The sequence below is a fragment of the Carcharodon carcharias genome, chromosome 10 (assembly GCF_017639515.1).
Source record: "Carcharodon carcharias isolate sCarCar2 chromosome 10, sCarCar2.pri, whole genome shotgun sequence".
Classification (NCBI taxonomy): domain Eukaryota; kingdom Metazoa; phylum Chordata; class Chondrichthyes; order Lamniformes; family Lamnidae; genus Carcharodon; species Carcharodon carcharias.
This window is the reverse complement of record NC_054476.1, coordinates 35,729,254-35,750,575: the sequence shown is the minus strand read 5'-3', so window position 1 is coordinate 35,750,575 and position 21,322 is coordinate 35,729,254. Positions and strand designations below refer to the sequence as shown.

Genomic DNA, 21,322 nt, shown 5'->3' with positions numbered 1-21,322 from the left:
AAAACTTAACTGAATACGGCAGCTACTGCGTGCCCTCTCCTTTTCCCGACTTTACCGCGCTCACTGGACATACCCTGGAGCTGCTGTGCTGCCCATTTCTGCTTCAGCTGGGGAGAACCTGGAAAAAATGGGCAATATAGCCAGGTAGGGGAACAGTTTGTGAGCAGCGGCCATGTGCCTAGCATTGTTGCTGGCCAATATTATGAAAAAGTGCTCATATCTTTTTTTACTTGGTCCTGGTTTTGGAATCACTGGCAAGGTTGTCATTTATTCCCCAACTTTAGTTTCCTTAACTGTCTTGCTAGGCCACTTCAGAGGGCAGTTATGAATCAACTATATTTATGTGGGTCTGGGGTCGCATATAAGGACCCAGGCTGCATAAGGACAGCAAATTTCCTTCCCTAAAGGGATATTAGCGAACCAGTTGGGTTTTTACAACAATCCAATAGCTGTGTGGTCACTTTTACTGATCTCCTAGATTTTATTTATTCTGAACTAGATTCTCAAACTGCAACTGGGATTTGAACTCGCATTCATTGGATTATTAGCCCGAGTCTCTGAAATAGCTAGCCACTTCGTTATCTTTTAATTTGTTAACCTACAGTGTTTGGGTTGGAATGGCTTTTATAAAAATGATGACTTTGTAACTTTTTTATCAACAGTACAACAAGCACCTCTTTGTACATATTGGACAGACCAACCATTCCTACAGTGACCCTTTGCTTGAATCAGTGGATATTCGCCAAATTTACGATAAATTCCCAGAGAAGAAAGGTGGCCTTAAAGAATTATATGGGAAAGGACCCCATAATGCTTTTTTCCTTGTGAAATTCTGGGTAAGTGTGTGAGCTCCTGTTCAGTGCTTTCTTTGCACACTTTGTCAAGATGTGACTACCTTGGCTCAATGGACAACATTCTCACTTCTTAAGTCGAAGATCATGGGTTCAAGTCCCACCGCAGAGATTCGAACATAATCTAGGCTGACACTCTCAATGCAGTGCGGAGGGAACACTGTCTTTTGGGTGACACATCCAACCGAGGCCCCATCTGCCTCTTTGGGTGGGCATAAAGAGAGTTGATGAGGGGGAAAGGAATAGAAGGATATGCTGCTACTGTTAGATGAAGTAGAGCGAGTGTGGGCTTGTGTGATATATGTACCAGCATGGACCACTTGTGCTAAGTGACCTGTTCCTGTGCTGTGAAAGATTCCACAGCAGTCTTTGTGGTTTTGAAGTACTTTGGGATGTGTTGAGGATGTGAAAGGCAGCATATAAGTGCAATTCTGTTCTTTTATTCCTAGTTTATTGCCACAGTGCTCAGCTGCAGTCTTGTTTTAGACACTCTGGCATATTTCTTCCCATTAAAGTTGGTTCCTACTGGAATTCTAATCACAACATAGGTGAAACTCTCATAAAGAATAGCACCGGGTGAAACTCTCATGAAGGATTGCACTGGGCTGATCAGGTGAAGTTTTATTAACTACAAGAGTTTGCCTCAGTAGGATTCGGTGTTTCACCCTAATCTGAGTATGTAAAAGCATTTCCAACAAATTTTTAAAAAATACTGATAGGGGCACAGGCACAATGACATCTAACTATTTATTTAGCTAAATAAGGATGTTTACCTCTGATAATGTTGCTTGGTGTTGCTAAAACATTAATTAAGTCATTTTCCTGCCACTGGTGCTTACAATTAATTATCTTTCTATAGCTAGTGGGACAATATGGTTTGAGCCAGAGATATCTCCATCACTGGATTGCCAACTCACTTGGATGTATTCCTGGAGGTTTCATCTCATGGCTCCTCCACCTCCTACTGCCCCACCACTACATTGCTACCTTTGGCCACCTGATCTCTCCATCCATGCAGCACATTGTTTTCCAATGGCCAATCAGAAAGCAGATAGACCCTTTGCTACCAATTGGATGGTTCTTGACTGATAGGCTCCTTCAAGCAGAGAAGGTTAAGAGGAGATTTATTAGAGATGCTCAAAATCATGAAAGGTTTTGATAAATAAAGAGATTTTTTCTAGCACCAGTATGACCAGTAACCTGAGAGATTTAAGATAATTAGTAAAAGAACCAGAGGGGAGATGAGATTTTGTTTTATACCACAATTTGTTGTAATCTAGATTGCGCATCTAAAAGGGCAGATTCAATATTAACTTTTAAAAAGGAATTCTTATAAATATTCAAGGAAATATTTTACAGGGCTATGGAGAAAGATCAGGGGCAGTGGGACTAATTGGATAGCTCTTTCAAAGAGCTGGGACTGGCACAATAGACTGAATAGCCTCCTGTGTCTTGATTTTATGATTCTATAAACAGACTATTTTCCCATCTTCAATATTATATGTAATATAACATTACATTATAATGTAATTATTATTACATTAATAATAAAAGAAAATGAAAAAACATGTTCCTCCAATTTTTGAGTGCTCACAGAAATCTTGGATGGTTGGCAACCCCTAAATGTAACTGCATCACAAATGTTTTACTTTAGGCCTTCCAGGAAGTTGGAATTTTTCTAAGCCTTGTTGAAAGCTCCTGACTCTTGGTCACTTCCTGGCTGCAAAGAGCTCCATCTAGTGGCCTGGCCAAGAGCTCTTAAAATGACATCTGGTCAGCTATCGTTCAATGGCTCACAGAACTGTGAATTTAAGCTGAAGCCCAAGGAAATAATCTCGTGGCTCTATGGACTGATTTATAGACTGACTGCCCTTTTATTTGGCTTTTGCAAGGTTTGTAGCTGCAGAACATTTTTCAGCATGATATTTTGTTTTTTTAGAAAGCAGCATCGCCAGGTTACTAACTGGTAGACAATCATGGAATCTTAGTACAGAAGGAAGCCATTCGGCCCATCGTATCTGTGCCAACTGTTTGGAAGAATTATCCAATTAGACTCTCTGCCCCCTCTATTCTGTAGCCCTGCAATTATTTCTCTTCCAAATATTCATCCAGTCCCCTTTCTGAAAGTTACTATTAAGTCATCTTCCACCACACTTTCAGGAAGTACTTTCCAAATCATGATAACTTGCTTTATTTTTTTAAAAATCTCCTAATCTTCTTTTCTTGGTTCTTTTGCTAGTTGCCTTAAGTCTATGTTCTTTAGTTACTGACCTCTCTGTCTGTAGAAGGGGTTTTCATTAAAATCTGTCTCTATATGTAGTTGGTGTCATTTGACGAAGGAAATTGGGTAAGTTGTCAAGAAAGCACTATTTTGGGAATACTTCGAGAAACTCATGAAAGCAAAGACCAAATGATAGAGGCTATCTTCTTGTTTTCAAATTCTTTCTTGACCCAACCCCTTTCTGTCTCTGTAACCCCATCTAGCCCTACAACCCTTCCATATATCTTTCCTCCATGGACTCTGGCCTCTTTAGCATCCCCATTTCCTTCACTTAATCATTGGTGGCTGTGCCTTTAGCTGCCTAGGCTCAGGGCTCTGGAATTCTCTCATTAAACCTCTCCACCTCTCTCTTCCTTTCAGACGCACCTTAAAGGCTACCTATATCTCCATCTTTGTTTCTGTGTCACAATTTGTTTGATAGCACTCCTGTGAAATACTTTGGGACACTTTCCTATGTTAAGGGCACTTTAATAGAACAGTAGACTGCCTTCAAAGAGGAGATAGTTTGGGTACAGTCAAGGTACATTCCCAGGAGGGGGAAAGAAAAACAAATCTAGATCTCCTTGGATGAGAAAAGTGATAGATGGTAAGATGAAACAGAAAAGGCTTGCATATGACAAATGTCAGGTGAATAATACAAATGAGAACCAGTCTGAATGTGGAAAGTTCAGTGGAGAAATGAAAAAAGAAATAAACAAAGAGAGAGTATGAGAAGAGATGGCAGCTAACATAAAAATGAATCCAAAAATCTTCCTTAGTCATATAAATAGTAAAATGGTGGTAAAAGGAGAAGTGGGGCCAATGGGGTCCAAAAAAGAGGTTTATGTATGGAGGCCAGGAGCTTGGCTGGGATACTAAATGAGTGCTTTGCATCTATCTTTACCAAGGAAGAAGATGCTGCCAATGTCATGGTGAAAGAGAGGGTAGTTCAGACACTGGATGAGCTAAAAATTGCTAAAGAGAGGAGGTATTGGATAGGTTCGCTGTGCTTAAAGTTGATAAGGCATCAGGGTCAGATGAGATACATTCAAAAACACTGAGGAAAGTAGGCATGGAAATTGCAGAGGCACTGGCCATAATCTTCCAATCCTCCTTCGATACAGAGAATTGCAAGTGTTACACGTTCAGAAAAGGGTGCGAGGATAACCCCAGCAACTATAGGTCAGTCAGTTTAAACTCAGTGGTGGGAAAGTTTTTAGAAATGAAAGTTTTGGCAAAATTAACTGTCATTTGTACAAATGTGGATTATTTAAGGAAAGCTAGCACGGATTTAATAAAAGCAAATTGTGTTCAACTAAGGTGCTTGAGTTTTTTGAGGCTACAGAGAGGATTGATAAGGGTAATGCAGTTGATGTGTACGTAGACTTTGAAAAGACATTTGATAAAGTGCCACATAACCGCTTGTCAGCAAAGTTGAAGTCGACGGAAGAAAGAGGACAGTGGCGATATGGATACAATGTTGGTTAATTGACATGAAACAGAAAGTATTGGTGAATGGTTGTGTTTGGGATTGGAAGAAGATGTATAATGAGGTTCCATAGGGGTTGGGGTTGGGCCAACTACTATTTTTTGATCTATGTTAATGACGTAGACTTGGGTGTACAGGACTCAATTTCAAAATTTGTGGGTGACACAAACCTTCAAAGTTTGCGAACTCTAAGGAGGATAATGATGAATTTCAAGGGGACTTGGGCTGGAATAGGCAGACAAGTGGCCGATGAAATTTAACGCAGAGAAGCGTGAAGTGATTAATTTTGGTAGGAAGTATGGGAGAGGCAATATAAAAAAACAATTCTAAAGGGGGTACAGAAGCAAAGGGATCTTAAAGTATTGTACACAAATCATTGAAGGCAGGGCAGGTTGAGAATGTGGTTAATAAAGCTTATGGGATCCTGGGCTTTATAAACAGTGGCACTGAGTACAAAAGCAAACGAGTTATCATTAACCTCTCTAAAATCCTGGTCCACCCTCAACTGGAGTTTTATGGCCAATTTTGTACACATTTTAGGAAGGATATGAAGGCATTAGGGTGCAGAAAAGATTCACATGAATGGTTCCAGGGATGAGGAATTTCAGTTGTGCGGAGAGATTGGAGAAGCTGGAGCTATAGAAGAGAAGATTAAGAAGAGATTTGATAGAAGTTTTCAGAGTCATGAAGGGACTGGACAGAGTAGATTGGAAGAAACTGCTCCCATTGGCAGAAGGGTCAAGAACCAGAGGACACCAATTTAAGATGATTGGCAAAAGAAGCAACGGCAGCATAAGGAAAAAAAATAATGCAGTGAGTGGTTAAGATCTGGAATGCTTTACCTGAGAGTGTGATGGAGGCATAGTCAATCAAAGCCTCAGATAGAACAGGATTGGATAATTATCTGAAGTGAAAATATTGCAGGGCTATGGGGAAAAGGCAGAGAAATGGGACTAGGTGAGTTGCTCTTGCAGAGACCTGGCATGGATACAATGGACCAAATAGCCTCCTTCGGTGCTGTAACCATTCAGTGAGATTGTTACATGAGATTCAATCACATGGAGGTTATAAAACAGGGATCTTTATTTCACGAGCATCCAATCTTGATAAACATTAATGAAAACGCTTGATTCCAAGAAACAAACTATTTACAATGGACATTCGTGGCTGATGCTTCAGAACCACCAGGATAGCATCGAGAATTTCTGATCTCTAATCATCCGGATAGTAGAGTTCAGTTGGTGGAGCTCCTATTGCTAATTCTCCATGACCCACGTGAATCAGATTACCTTGCCTCCCAGAGAGGAACGGAATCTTCCTCTCCTGTGGCTTCTGGGACTCGGGAATGCTGTCCAGAGGGCCTAACTGGGCCTTCCTGATTGGCCAAGCTGTCTGGTCTAAATTTCAAACAATGCTAGGCAATTACCTGTCAGTCAACATCAGTGGTGCATTCTCCATGGCAATGCCACTTGCCAACCAATGAGCACTCCATATACAGTATAAATTGTTGTTTTCCCCTTAGTTGATATTCTTGCAAGTGTCCTAATGAGTGCAAGACAAAATGCTTAGACATGTCTCTTTTTTCAGCAATACTCAAGTTCTGAACAACAAAACGACTATTCTTGAGTGTTGTTGGAGCTGCACTCATCCAGGCAAATGGAGAGTGTTCCATCACACTCCTGACTTGTACCTTGTAGATTGTGGGCAGGCTTTAGGGAGTCAGGAGTTGGGTTACTTGCTGCAGGAATCCTAGCCTCTGACCTGCTCTTGTAGCTACAGTATTTATATGGCTAGCCCAGTTCAGTTTCTGATCAATGGTAAGCCTCAAGATGTTGATAGTGGGGGATTCAACGTTGGTAATGCTTTTGAATGTCATGGGATAATGGTTAGATTCTCTCTTGTTGGAGATGGTCATTGCCTGATACTTGTGTCATGAATTTTACTTGCTACTTGTTAGCCCAAGCCTGGATATTGTCCAGGTTGTACTGCATTTGGAGATTGATTGCTTCAGTATCTGAGGAGTTGTGAATGGTGCTGAATGTTGTGCAATCATCAACGAATATCCCCACTTCTTACCTTATGACGGAAAGAAGATCACTGATGAAGCAGCTGAAGATGGTTAAGCCGAGGACACTACCCTGAGGAACTCCTGCAGTGATGTCCTGGAACTGAGATGACTGACTCCAACAATCACAACCATCTTCCTTTGTGCTAGGTATGACTTCAATTATTGGAGAACTTTCCTCCTGATTCCTTTTGATTCCAGTTTTGTTAGGGATCCTTGATGCCACACGCGGTCACATGTTTCCTTAATGTCAAGGGCTGCCACTCTCACCTTGTCTCTGGAGTTCAGCTCTTTTGTCCATGTTTGAACCAAGGCTGTAATGAGGTTAGCAGCTGAGTGACCCTGGCAGAACCCAAACTAAACGTCAGTGAACAGTTTATTGCTAAGCAAGTACTGCTCGATAGACTGTTGATGACCCTACCTTCATTTTACTGATGATTGAGAGTAGGCTGATGGGGCAAAAATTGACCAGATTGGATTTGTTCTGCTTTTTGTGTACAGGACATACCTGGGCAATTTTCCACACTGCCAGGCAGATGCCAATGTTGTAGCTGTACTAACGTAGCTTGCCTAGGAGTGTGGCATGTTCTAGAGCACAAGTCTTCAGTCCTATTGCCAGAATATTGTCAGGGTCCATAGTCTTTGCAGTATCCAGTGCCTTCAGTCATTTCTTGATGTCACATGGAGTGAATCGAATTGGCTGAAGACTGGCATCTGTGATGCTGTGTTAACCTGGAGGAGGCTGAAATGGATCATCCACTCGGCGTTTCTGGCTCAAGATTGTTAAAGTGCTTTAGTCTTATTTTTTGCACTGACGTGCTAGGCTCCCCCATCATTGAGGATGGCGATATTTGTGGAGCCTCTTCCTCCAGTGAGTTGTTTAATTATCCACCACCATTCATGACTCGATGTAGCAGGACTGCAGAGGTTAGATGTGATCTGTTGGTTGTGGAGTCGCTTAGCCCTGTCTAGCTCACTTGCTGCTTATGCTGTTTGGCATACAACCAGTTCTGTGTTGTAGCTTCACCAGGTTGACACCTTATTTTTAGGTATGCCTGGTACTGCTCTTGGTATGCCCTCCTGCAAGCTTCATTGAACAAGGGTTGATCACCTGGCTTGGTGGTAATGGTAGAGTGGAGGATATGCTGGGCCATGAGGTTACAGATTGTGGTTAAGTACGATTCTGCTGCTGCTGACGGCCCACAGTCGTGGATGTCCAGTCATGAGTTGCTAGATCTGTTTGAACGCTGTCTCGTTTAGCATGGTGGTGGCGCCATACAACATGATGGAGGGTATCCTCAGTGTAAAGATGGGACTTTGTCTCCACAAGGACTGTGCGGTGGTCACTCCTACCGATACTGTCATGGACAGATGCATCTGCGGCAGGCAGGTTGATGAGGATGAGATCAAGTATGTTTTTCCCTCTTGTTGGTTCCCTCACTACCTGTCGCAGACAGAGTTTAGCAGCTATACCCTTTAGGACTCGGCCAGTTCAGTCAGTAGTGATGCTACTGAGCCACTCTTGGTGATGGACATTGAAGTCCTCCACCCTGAATACATGCTGCACTCTTTCCACTCTCAGTGCTTCCTCCAAGTGGTGTTCAACATGGAGGAATATTGATTCATCAGCTGAGGGGGGTACTTTACATGGTAATTAGCAGAAGGTTTCCTTGCTCATGTTTGGCCCGATGTCATGAGGCTTAATGTGGCCCAGAGTCGATGTTGAGGACTCCCAGGGAATTCCCTCCCGACTGTATACCACTGTGCCGCCACCTCTGCTGGGTCTGTCCTGCCGGTGGGACAGGACGTACCCAGGGATGGTGATGGTGGTGCCTGGGACATTATCTATAAGGTATGATTCTGTGAGAATGACTATGTCAGGCTGTTGCTTGACTAGTCTGGGAATTTTGGCACAAGTCCCCCAAATGTTAGTAAAGGGGACTTTGCAGGGTTGACAGGGCTGAGTTTGCCGTTGTAATTTCTGGTGCCTAGGTCAATGGTGGGTGGTCCTCCTGCTGGCAGAGGCCTTGTTATACTATTATTTATTAAAGCAAGCTGTTGTGTCCCATGCAGTTTGTGTGCTAATAAGGGGACATTTTCTATTTATTGTGTTATTGTTGTAAAAAGGGTTGTTGTATAATGATGTAACCCTTTTCACATGCCAAAATGTGCTGTGGGACATGTTGGGCTTAGAGCAAAGTTTAGAGGAGAATGAAGAGAAAGATACAAGCATAAAAGTAGGTTGAATTTGGAGAAATGAAGCAAGATTGCTGGCTTTGGGAAGACAATTCCAAATAACAGAAAGCTTCAACAGCAATGATGAAATGGAGCAGAGGCACAATGGGCCAGATTCCCAAGAGTGGAAGATGTAGATTTATAATGAGTTACCATTTTGAGTGTGGCAGTGTTGGTTCATGTTCTTGGAGGTGGATGCCACATGTCATATTTTAGTAACTGTTGTCCCTAATAAGAGAAATGCATTTTGCTGAAGATACACCAGTTATGTAAAAGCTAAACGAAGACCATTACATAGGAAATATGAGGTATGGGCATTGATTGGCAGATTATATTTTGGGTGCTATATAGTTTTCAGATGACAGTTATACTTTTGTAAAGTAGAATAGATGTGCGTTGAATCAAGGAAAGCTTTGTTTCATCATTTATCAACTCTTCAGTTTATACCTTGAGTACATATTTAATTCTTTCAATAACTAAAGCATGACGCAGAAGTAACAAGAAGTAACATTGTAGCATAGGTACAATTAAGGGGAAGCTGGATTCGCACGAGAGAGAAAGCAATGGAAGGATATATTGATATAGTTGATGAAGTGACAGGAGGCTTATGTGGAGCACAGGCCTGTTGAGCCAAATGGCCTGCTTGTGTGCTGTACATTCTGTGTCATTTTGTCTAAGGTGAGAGGAGGTTTTAGAGAGGTGGTTAGGAAGGAAATTTGTGAGGATTTTGAAATCAACGTATTGGAGGACTTGGCGTATGGAGGTATACAGCAGGGTGATGGGCGAACAGGATGTGGAAGGCAGGGTTTTGGGTGAGTTGAAGTTTCTTTGGAGGATGCTTGGGGGAAGATGAAACACTTAACACGGACATGGGATGAGGTAAGGGCCAGGCTGTCTTATATAATAGGAATATATAAATTGGGCATTATGTCGGTCGAAAGAGGCAAACTGTTTTTATGTTATTAAATTTAAATCAATGCTCCAAGATTTAGCTCACCAATCCTATTAATCTGAATGAATTTCAGTTATGTTTATACAAGAAACTATTCTTGTCCTTTAAACATGAAAACATTTTCTGCTGTATCGTAATGCTAGCCTCTGTTTATTGAATATAGAAGAAGGGAAGGTTATAGTGTCTGATGAAATTTCTTGCATGTACAGAAAGCTACAATTTTGCTGATGTTTGGAGAATTACTTTACATGGCCCATTGCTTGGCTTGTGATCTTTCCGGATAATAAAATTGGTATTTACTGTCATGGGGAGTTGCAGTTAATACATGTGACCTAATCATGTCATCAGGCCGGAAGGCACGTGAGTTACATTTAACTAATATGAACCACTCAGTTGTGAAATTTACATGGAGTGCTTTTTGCAAAGGATATCCAAAGTAAATAAAAATTGTTCATTCGCATCGGGTTTAATCTTTCCATTATTGCAGTCAATTCAGAATTTAGCATATTTTGAATAAAAAGAGCCTACAGATTTACCAGAATGATACAGGACTAAAAGAGGTTAAATTATGAGGACAGCTTCCACAGGCTTGTATTCCATCTATTATTCAAGATTAAGAAGTGATCTAACTGAAGTGTTTCAGATGATTAATGGAGTTGATAGGGTAGGTGGAGAGAAACTATTCCCTCTATTGAGGGGAGAACAGAACAAGGGAATATAACCTTAAAATGAGAACTAGGCCTTTTACAGGCAATGTCAGGGAGCACTTCTTCACACAAAGGGTAGTAGAAATCTGTAACACACTCCGACAAAAAGTTATTGAGACCAGCGAGTCAATTGGAAGCTTCAAAACTGAGATGGATAAATTTATGTTAAATAAGGATACCAAGGGTCATAGCCAAGGAGGGTAGATGGGGTTAAAGTACAAATTGGCCCTGATCTAATTGAATGATGGAATAGGCTCAAGTTGTTGAATGGCCTCCTCCTAGTAACATAGGAACAAGAGGAGGCCATTCAACCGCTCTAATCCCTTCCACCCCGTTCAGTGAGTTATTGGTTGTCCTTGACTTTAAATCCTTTTATACCTATGTCTAGAAAAAATCTAGCCATCAGATTTAAGATTATAAGTTGGGCTACCATCTACTGGTTTTTATGGGACATGATTTCTTGCAAGAAGAAATGTTTCCTAACTTCTTTCCGCAATGTCCTGGCTCTGATTTAAGGTTACGTTCCCTTGTCTTAGATTTAGCCCACTAGTAGGAAAGGTTTCTTCATATCTACCCTTTTGGTTCCTTGCAACATAGCAAAAATACAATCAAACCACCTAAACCTCCTAAATTCCTAGTTTATCTAATCTCTCCTCATATCTCACCTTTGGAACCCTGGTAACATTTCTGGTGAATTTGCTTTACATACTTTCCAAAGCCAACAAACCCTCTCCAAGGTCAGTGCCCAGGGAAAGTGGGGCTGCTCCATATAGGTCAGTCAGGGTTGAATTGCTTTTGGTGTGCAAAGTTGGCAGATTCCAAGGAATTTGTAAATTTTAAGAGAGGCGATGGCGAAGGGGTATTCTCACTGGACTAGTAATCCAGAGACCCTGGGTAATGCTCTGGGGTTCGAATCCCACCACGGCAGATGGTGGAATTTGAATTGAATAAAAAATCTGGAATCAAAAGTCCAATGGGTCCAAAAGTTCAATGATGACCATATAACCATTGTTGTAAAAACACTAATGCCCTTTAAGGGAAGGAAATCTGTTGTCCTTGCCTGGCCTTGGTAGAAAGGGCAGATAGGAAGAAACCTGGCCTACATGTGATTCCAAACCCACAGCAATGTGGTTGACTCTGAAATGGCCTAGCAAGGCATTCAGTTGTAACAAACCACTACAAAGACACAAAAAAGGAATGAAACCGGATGGACCACCCCGCATCGACCTAGGCACCGGAAACAACGATGGCAATCACAGCCCTTTCGACCCTGCAAAGTCCTCCTTACTAACATCTGGGGGCTAGTTGGGAGACCTGTCTCACAGACTAGTCAAGCAACAGCCTGACATAGTCATCCTCTTGAAGTCATACCTTACAGATAATGTCCCAGACTCTATCGTCACCATCCCTGGATATATCCCACCGGCAGGACAGACCCAGCAGAGATGGCAGCACAGTGGCATACTGTCGGGAGGCTGATGCCCTGGAAGTCCTCAATGTCGACTCCGGACCCCATTAAGCCTCGTGGCATCAAGCCAAACATGTGCAAGGAAACCTCCTGCTGATTACCACCTACCATCAATGCTCCTCCATGTTGAACATCACTTGGAGGAAGCACTGAGGGTGACAAGGGCACAGAATGTATTCTGGGTGGGGGACTTCAATGTCCATCACCAAGAGTAGCTTTGTAGTACCATTACTGACTGAGCTGGCCGAGTCCTAACTAACATAGCTGCTAGACTGGGTTTGCGGCAGGTGGTGAGGGAACAACAATGGCAAAAACTTGACCTCATCCTCACCAACCTGCTTGCTGCAGATGCATCTGTCCATGACATTATCAGTAGGAATGACCACTGCACAGTCATTGTGGAGACGAAGTCCCGCCTTCACATCGAGGATACCCTCCATCATGCTGTGTGGCAATACCACTGTGCTAAATGGGATAGATTTTGAATAGATCTAGCAACTCAAGATTGGGCATCCATTAGGCACTGTGGGCCATCAGCAGCAGCAGAAATGTACTCAAACACAATCTGTAATAACCTCATGACCCAGCATATCCCTCACTCTACCATTACCTTCAAATCAGGGGATCAACCCGGTTCAATGAAGAGTGCAGGAGGGCATGCCAGGCATAGCACCAGGCTTACCTAAAAATGAGGTGTCAACCTGGTGAAGCTATAAAACAGGATTACTTGCGTGCCAAACAGCATAAACAGCAAGTGATAGACAGAGCTAAGCAATCCCACAGCCAACAGATCAGGTCTAAGCTCTGCAGCCCTGCCAAATCCAGTCATGGACAATTAAACAACTCGCTGGAGCAGGAGGCTCCACAAATATCCCCATCCTCAATGATAGAGGAGCCCAGAACAGCAGTGCAAACAATAAGGTTGAAGCATTCGCAACAATCTTCAGCCAGAAGTGCCGAGTGTATGACTCATCTTGGCCTCCTTCGGAGGTCCCCAGCACCACAGATGCTAGCCTTCAGCCAATTTGATTCACTCCATGTGATATCAAGAAATGGCTGAAGGCGCTGGATACTGCAATGGCAATGGGTCCTGACAATATTCCGGCAATAGTACTGAAGACTTGTGCTCCAAAACTTGCTGCAGCCCTAGCCAAGCTGTTCCAGTACAGCTACAACACTGGCATCTACCTGGCTATGTGGAAAATTGCCCAGGTATGTCCTGAACACAAAAAGCAGGATGAATCTAACCCGGTCAATTTTCGCCCCATCAGTCTACTTTCGATCATCAGTAAAGTAATGAATGGGGTCCTCAACAGAGCTATCAAGCGGCACGTGCTTAGCAATAACCTGCTCACTGATGCCCACTTTGGGTTCCGCCAGGGCCACTCAGCTCCTGACCTCATTACAGCCTTGGTTCAAACATGGACAAAAGAGGCATCATTTGACTGAGTGTGGCATCAAGGAGCCCTAGCAAAACTGGAGTCAACGGGAATCAGGGGGGAAATTCTCTGCTGATTGGAGTCATACCCAGCACAAAGGAAGATGGTTGTGGTTGTTGGAGGTCAGTCATCTCAGCTTCAGGGCATCACTGCAGGAGTTCCTCAGGGTAGTGTCCTAGGCCCAACCATCTTCAGCTGCTTCATCAATGACCTTCTTTCCATCATAACATCAGAAGTAGGGATGTTCGCTGATGATTGTTCACCATTCACAACTCCTCAGACACTGAAACAGTCCCTGTCCAAATGTAGCAAGACCTGGACAATATCCAGATTTGGGCTGACAAGTGGCAAGTAACATTCGCGCCACACAGGTGTCAAGCAATGACCATCTCCAACAAGAGAGAATCCAACCATAGCTCCTTGATGTTCAGTGGTATTACCATCACTGAATCCCCCACTATCAACTTCCTGGGGGTTACCATTGACCAGAAACTGAACTGGACTAGCCATATAAATACTGTGGCTATAAGAGCAGATCAGAGGCTAGGAATTGTGTGACAAGTAACTCACATCCTGACTCCTCAAAGCCTTTTCACCATCCACAAGGCACAAGTCAGGAATGTGATGGAATATTCCCCACTTGCCTGGATGAGTGCAGCTCCCACAACACTGAAGAAGCTGGGCCACCGCCCAGGACAAAGAGGTCCGCTTGATTGGTGCCACATCCATAAACATTCACTCCCTCCACCACCAACGCACAGTAGCAGCAGTGTGTACCATCTACAAAATGCACTGCAAGAATTCACCAAGTCTCCTTAGACAGCACCTTCCAAACCCACGACCACTACCACCTAGAAGGACAAGGGCAGCAGATAAATGGGAACACCACCACCTGGAAGTTCCTCTCCGAGTCACTCACCATCCTGACTTGGAAATATATCGCCGTTCCTTCACTGTCACTGGATCAAAATCCTGGAACTCCCTTCCTAACAGCACTGTGGGTCCACCTACACCACATGGTCTGTAGCGGTTCAAGAAGGCAGCTCACCACCAACTTCTCAAGGGCAACTCGGGATGGGCAATGAATGCTGGCCCAACCACGACGCCCACATCCCGTGAATGAATAAAATCTTTAGACTCCAGACCTGGGATGAAGGAGAGAACCCTTTCTTTAATGAGAAAGGAAGTTTTGCCACTGATGGGTGATGGCTGGAGTCTTAAAACTTGTATATAAGCAGAGTATCAAATTATGCATGAACTTTATGTAGAAGTTACAATCCAGAATCAGGTCATTATTCAATCTATCATTCCATGTTGGTGTTTATCCCCCACATGAGCAGTATCCTGATTCCATGTGCCCATCCTGAACCATCATCCCCTTCCTTCAATCAGCTTACCTAATCTAATCTATTCTTCGAACTTTATATGATCATAGCATCAATCACTAACTCCAATCATGTGTTTCACAGCCCCACAGTCATCCGTGTAAAACAACAGCATTCATTTATACAACACCTGTAACATCTAAAAATGTTTCGTAGTGCTTTACAGGAACAGGTATCAAGCAAAGGTTGACACCAAGTAATATAAAAAGATATTAGGACAGTTGACTAAAAAAGCTTGTGTAAAAGGCTAGGCTTAAAAGAGCAACTTAAAGGAGCAGAGAGAGACAGAGGTGTTCAGGAAGGGAATTCCAAATCTTAAAACTTAGTCAGCTGAAGGCAACAAAAAAGGAACACACCAAGATACATTTGGAAGATGTTCACTTCCAATTGCCGCACATTCTGTAATGGATTTATCCGTTATTTCTTGTATTTATGTTTTGAGAAGGTAAACCCAGAACCACTTGCTTACCCTGGCCAATAAGAACAGCAAACAACTTGGGTAAGATTTATGTCAGTGACACTGACAGGTATCGGGGAATTATGTAACTCTTGTCCATGGAAACTTTCCTCAGATTTTAGGAGAGAGGCATTGGTCTGTACTTGGCAATGTCAAGTAGCAACATGGCAAAGACTGGGCAACTCTTAATGTCCTTTGGGAGAGGGAACCTGTCACACCTGGTCTACATGTTACAAGAAACTGGAGTCACATAATGGCTCTTAATACCTTCTGAAGTGGCCTAATAAGCCATTCGTTTGTTCATATAGGCCCAGTACTACCTCTCAGGGTAACTCGGAGTGGACAATAAATGTGAGCTTGTCAGTGGTACTAACATGGAATCATATAGCACAAAAGAAGTCCATTCAACCTATCATGCCCAAAAGAGCTCCAATTAGCCCCCACTTCCCTGCTCTTTCCCCATAGCCCTGCAATTTTTTTCCTTTTTTAAGTATATATCTCATTCCTTTTTGTAATTTAGTATTGACTCTGCTTTCACCACCTCTTTATCCTGAGAACTCTGTAATAAAAATGTCCTAAGGCACTTCACAGGAGTGTAATCCATGCCTTTGTTACTTCTAGACTTGACAATTCCAGTGCACACCTGGCCAGTCTCCCTTTTCCCACCCTCCATAAACTTGAGCTCATCTGAAACCCTGCTGCCTGTATCCTAACTTGGCACCTTGTGCTCACTGACCTACATCGGCTCCTGGCCCAGTCTGCCTTAATTTTAAAATTTTCATCCTTGTCTTCAAATCCCTCCATGGCCTTGCCTCTCCCTATATTTATAATCTTCTCCAACTCCACAAACCCCTGAGACCTTTGCGCTCCTCCAATTCTGGCCTCTAACACTTCTTTTTTCTTTATTCTTTCATGGGATGTGGGCGTCGCTGGCAAGGCCAGCACTTGTTGCCCATCTCTAATTTCCCTTGAACTGAGTGGTTTGCCAGGCCATTTAAGAGGGTAGTTAAAAGTCAACCACATTGATGTGGGTCTGGAGTTGCATGTAGACAGACCAGGTAAGGAAGGCAGATTTCCTTCTTTAAAGGGTATTAATGACCCAAATAGGTTTTTTTAGTCACAATCAATGATAGTTTCATGGTTACCATTACTAAGACTAGCTTTATATTCCAGCTTTATTAATTGAATTTAAATTCCACCAGCAACCTTAATTTTAAAAGGTCCACCAGTGGTGGCGATGTTTTCAGCTGCCTGGGCTCTGACCTCTGGAATTACGTTTGATATTTTACAGACTTTTTTTAGGCTTGGTAAACTATAATGAGGAATGATTAATACATAACTTCATAGTAAAGGATCTCCTTGGTAAGAGTTATAACACAGTAGAATTTCACACTCAGTTTGAAGGTGAGAAATTTGAGTTTGAAATTATTGTGTTAAACTTAAATAAAGGCAATAAAGTGGACTGGGTAAATACGTAAAAAATGAGATGGTAGAGAAGCAGTGGCAGAAATTTAAGGAGATATTTCATAACTCTCAACAAAGGTATATTCCCTTGAGAAAGAAAGGCTCTATGAGAGCCATCCATGGTTAACTAAAGAAGTTAAGGGTGGTATCAAGTTGAAAGAAAAGATGCATAATGTTGCAAAGATTAGTGGTAAGCCAGAAGATTGTGAAAATTATAGAAACCAGCAAAAGATGACTAAAAGAAATTGGAGTGAGAGAAAACTAGTAAAAAAAATATATAAAAACAGACAGTAAAAGCTTCTACAAGTAAATAAAAGGGAAAAAGAGTAGTGACAGTGAGTGTTGGTCCTTTAGAGAGAGAGCGAGACTAGGGAATTAATAATGGGAAACGAGAGAATGGTAGAGACTTTCAATAAGTGTTTTGTATCAGTCTTCACAGTAGATGACCCAAAAAGCATCCCAAGAATAGTAGAAAAGTGATGGCCAAAAGGAAGAGAGGAGCTTAAAATAATCATGATCAGTAGAGAAAAAGTACCAGGAAAACAAGTGTGATTAAAGACTAACAAGTCCCCTGACTTGACGGCCTGCATCCTAGGGTCTTAAAAGAAGTAGCTGAAAAGATAGTGGTTGGAAACTTCCAAAACTCCCTAGGTTCTGGAAAGGACCCAATGGATTGGAAAGTTGCAAATGTAACACCACGATTCAAGATAAGAGGGAGACAGAAAGCTGGAAACTGTAGGCCAGTTATTCTAACCTCTGTCATTGGGAAAATGCTATTGTTAAGAAGGTAGTAGCAGATCATTTAGAAAATCATAATACAACCAGGCAGAGCCAGTATGGTTTTGTGAAAGCGAAATGATATATGGCAACTTTATTAGAGTTCTTTGAGGATGTAACAAGCGGGTGGATAAAGAGAGATCAGTAGATGTAGCGTGTTTAAATTTCCGAAAGGCACTTGATAAGGTGCCACCTAAAAGGTAACTGCATAAGAACAGAGTTCATTGCCTTGGGGGCGATATATTAGCATGGCTGGAGGATTGGCTAACTACAGGAAACAGGATCAAATGGTCATTTTTGGGTTGATAAACTAACTCGTGGAGTGACGCAGGGATCAGTGCTGAGGCCTCAACTATTTATGATCTATCTTACTAACTTGAATGAAGGGACTGACTATATCATAGTCAAATTTTCAGATGATACAAAGGTAGGTAGGAAAGTAAGTTGTGAGGAGGATACAAAGAGTCTGCAAAGGGATATAGATAGGTTAAGTGAATGGCAGATGGATTATAAAGTATGAGGTTGGCTAGTTTGGCAGGAAGAATAGAAAAGCAGATTATTTAAATGCAGAGGGACTGCAGAATGCTGCAGTATAGAGAGGTCTGGGTGTCCTTGTACATGAATCACAAAAAGTTAGCATGCATGTGCAGCAGATAATTAGGAAGGCAAATTGAATGTTAGCCTTTATTGCATGAGGATGGAATATAAAAGTTGGGAAGCCTTGTACAGGCCATTTGTGAGAATACACCTGGAGTACTGTGTACAGTTTTGGTCTCCCTACTCTGGAAAGGATATATTAGCATTGGAAGCGGTTCAGAGAAGGTTCACTAGGCTGATTACTGGAATGAAGGTATTGTCTTTTAAGGAAAGGTTGAGTAGACTGGCCCTATACTCATTGGAGCTTAGAAGAATGAGAGGTGATCTTGTTGAAACATGCAATATTCTGAGGGGGCTTGACAGGGTAGATGCTGAGAGGATGTTTCCTCTCGTGGGGAAAATCTAGGACTCGGGAACAGTTTAAATATATGGGGTCTTCCATTAAAGATGGAGATGAGGGTTTTTTTCTGAATGTCATCAGTCCTTGGAATTCTTTTCCACAGAGAGTGATGGAGGCTGGTCATTGAAGATATTCAAGTCTGAGTTAGGCAGATTTTTGATTGACAAGGAAGTGAAGGGTTATGGGGACAGACAAGAAAGGCACGTTAAGGCTAGAGTCAGATCAGCCACGATCTTATTGAATAGCAGAGCAGACTCGATGGGCCAAATGGCCTACTTCTATATCTTAAATTTGCTTCTGTGAAGTGCCCTCCAGTGTTTTATTGTTAAAGGCGCAATATAAATGCAAATTTTTGTAATTCAACACTGAGGCATACAAACAGATACCCGGGCAAGTGACTTAATGCTTGTTTAAAGAGATAGGTTTCAAGGATCATGTTAAAGGAGGAAAGAGAGAGTGAGTTTTGGGAATTCCAGAGCTTTTGGCCTGGTCAGTTGAAAGGCACAGTTGCCAATGGTGGGCCAAAGAAAGTGGGAAATGCACAAGAGGGCCAGAGTTAGAGGAACATGGATTCCAGGACTGAAGTCCCTGGAGTGGGACTTGAACTCAAAACCTTCTGACTCAGAGGAATGAGTGCTACCCACTGGAGAATTAATACCCAGAGGATTGTTTGTTTTCATGGAATGATTCCAAACGTGAAAAAAAAATCTCTTGTTTCCAAGAAAGCAGAAATGAGAATGTGAAATATAGGAACTTTTACACTTGTGTGGAAGAAATCCAATGCAGCACTGTACTCTACATTAGCTTTGTTTAGACTGGCTTGGTTTTCAAATAGGGCTTCGTGTTTGAATTTTATTATTCAGTGTGGCAAAGTTCTAGTGTTATTTCTCATGCAGCCTTTACATCAGTTTTTTTGTTAATGCTGCCTCCTTCCTAATCCATTGAGCTGCCCTGTAATTAACAGCAAGTTGTGTACTTATTTTGAATGTCTGGCATCCGTAATTTCTCAGTAAAATATCCAGGAGATTCATTGCAAAAGCTGAACTAGATCAAACAGCATCCTTGCTAGCTATCGTGGCGGAAGTGTATGGTATGTGATAGCCTTCCAAAAGTAATTGTACCACAGCTGACAGCAATTACAGTCAAAAATAAGACACTGGCAATCTGACCTTTCTGCCTCTCTCCCTTGAGGTTACAGTTTCATTTGAGCAGAATAGCCAAGCAACATGAGAACAAACACTTCTAAAATTGTTATTTTGTACCACGGGCAATTACGAAAATAATATGTTAGTATCAGCAATTAAATAAAAATCAAAGCAATTAATACCCAAATGAATGTCCTTCTATGGAAATATGCGCCCTGTAAGTAACACAAATATGCTGTCACATACAGAAGCATCACAAATTGTTACAGATCCAGATTAGCTACAGAAAAAAGCTAACGACAGCTTGCATTTATTTAGTGCCTTTAATGTAGTAAGGCATGCCAGAGACTTGAGCTTGTGGTCCAGGCTTTGAGTGTAGTGAGGGAGTTGGAGAGGCCAACTTTCAGACGAGCTGTTGAACTGAAGTCCCCATCTGTTCAGTTGAATGTAAAAGCACTATTCGAAGAGCTGTTCTCCTCTAGCATCCCTCAACCCGCATCACCAAATCAGGTTAACTAATTATCTATCTGGATTGCTGTCTGTGGAATCTTGCTGTGCACTATTTAGCTGTCACATTAGCCTACATAAAAAGGACTAAACTTCAGAAGTAGACCATTGGCTGATAAGCACTTCTGTGAACATCCTAAAAATTAGTTATTTTCTTTAAATGTTGCAGAAGATTGTTGAAAGTCTCAGCTGTGGTCAGTGGGTAGCATTCTTGCCTCTGAGCCAAAAGGATATGGGTTCAAGATCCACTCCAGAGCACAAAAACCACAGTGAAACTCCTGACAATACTGTTGGAGGTGCCATCTTTCAGAAGAGAAGTTAAACAGCCTGCCCTCTCAGGTGGACATAAAAGATCCTGTGGCACTATCTTGATGAAGAGCTGAACAGTTTTCCCTGGTTTCCTGGCCAATATTTATCCCACAACAAATTATAAAAATTAAAAGAGATTATCTGGTCATTATCATATTGCTGTTTGTGGGAGTTTGCTGTGCACAAATTGGGTGCTACAGTTTCTACATTACAATAATGACTGCACTTCAAAAGTATTTCATTGGCTGTTAAGCACTTTGGGTTATCCTGTGGTTGTGAAAGGTACTATATAAATGCAAGTCTTTTTTTTCTTTGATGTATCCAATAGGCTGACCTGAATTGCAATATTCAAGATGATGCAGGAGCATTTTATGGTGTCACTAGTCAATATGAGAGCTCAGAAAACATGACAATCACTTGCTCAACCAAGGTTTGCTCATTTGGAAAACAAGTAGTTGAAAAAGTAGAGGTGAGTTTGTTCAAGGTGAGACAATGTGGATAAAATAAACTTTGTTTCTACCTGAAAAATATAAGCAATTGTTCTTGAATATGTTACCAATGTAGTTCTGTGGTTCCACCGGATGAGTGGTTCTGGTAAACTTGAAGCCATATCACCATGTGACAGCTTTGCATACATTCATAGAATTGTATAGCATAGCAGAAGGCCAATTGGTCCATCATGCCTGTGCCAGCACTTTGGTAAAGTTTTCCAATTAATCCTACTTCCCCTGCTCTTTGCTCCATAAAGTGCAAGCTATTCACCTACAAGTACTTATCCAATTCTCTTTGAAAATCACTATTAAATCTGCTTCCAT

At 42.0% G+C, this 21,322-nt stretch overlaps 1 protein-coding gene across 8 annotated transcripts in view; it reads left to right on the top strand.

The window, feature by feature from the left end:
- Positions 1–21,322, top strand: part of tead1b (TEA domain family member 1b) — a 238,791-nt gene that overhangs the window by 205,686 nt on the left and 11,783 nt on the right. For all 8 annotated transcript variants that reach the window (XM_041197556.1, XM_041197554.1, XM_041197552.1 and 5 more), the window contains 2 exons: positions 663–836; positions 20,836–20,976. In XM_041197556.1, the coding sequence (XP_041053490.1) occupies positions 663–836; positions 20,836–20,976 (315 nt within the window). The remainder of the gene's footprint in view (positions 1–662; positions 837–20,835; positions 20,977–21,322) is intronic.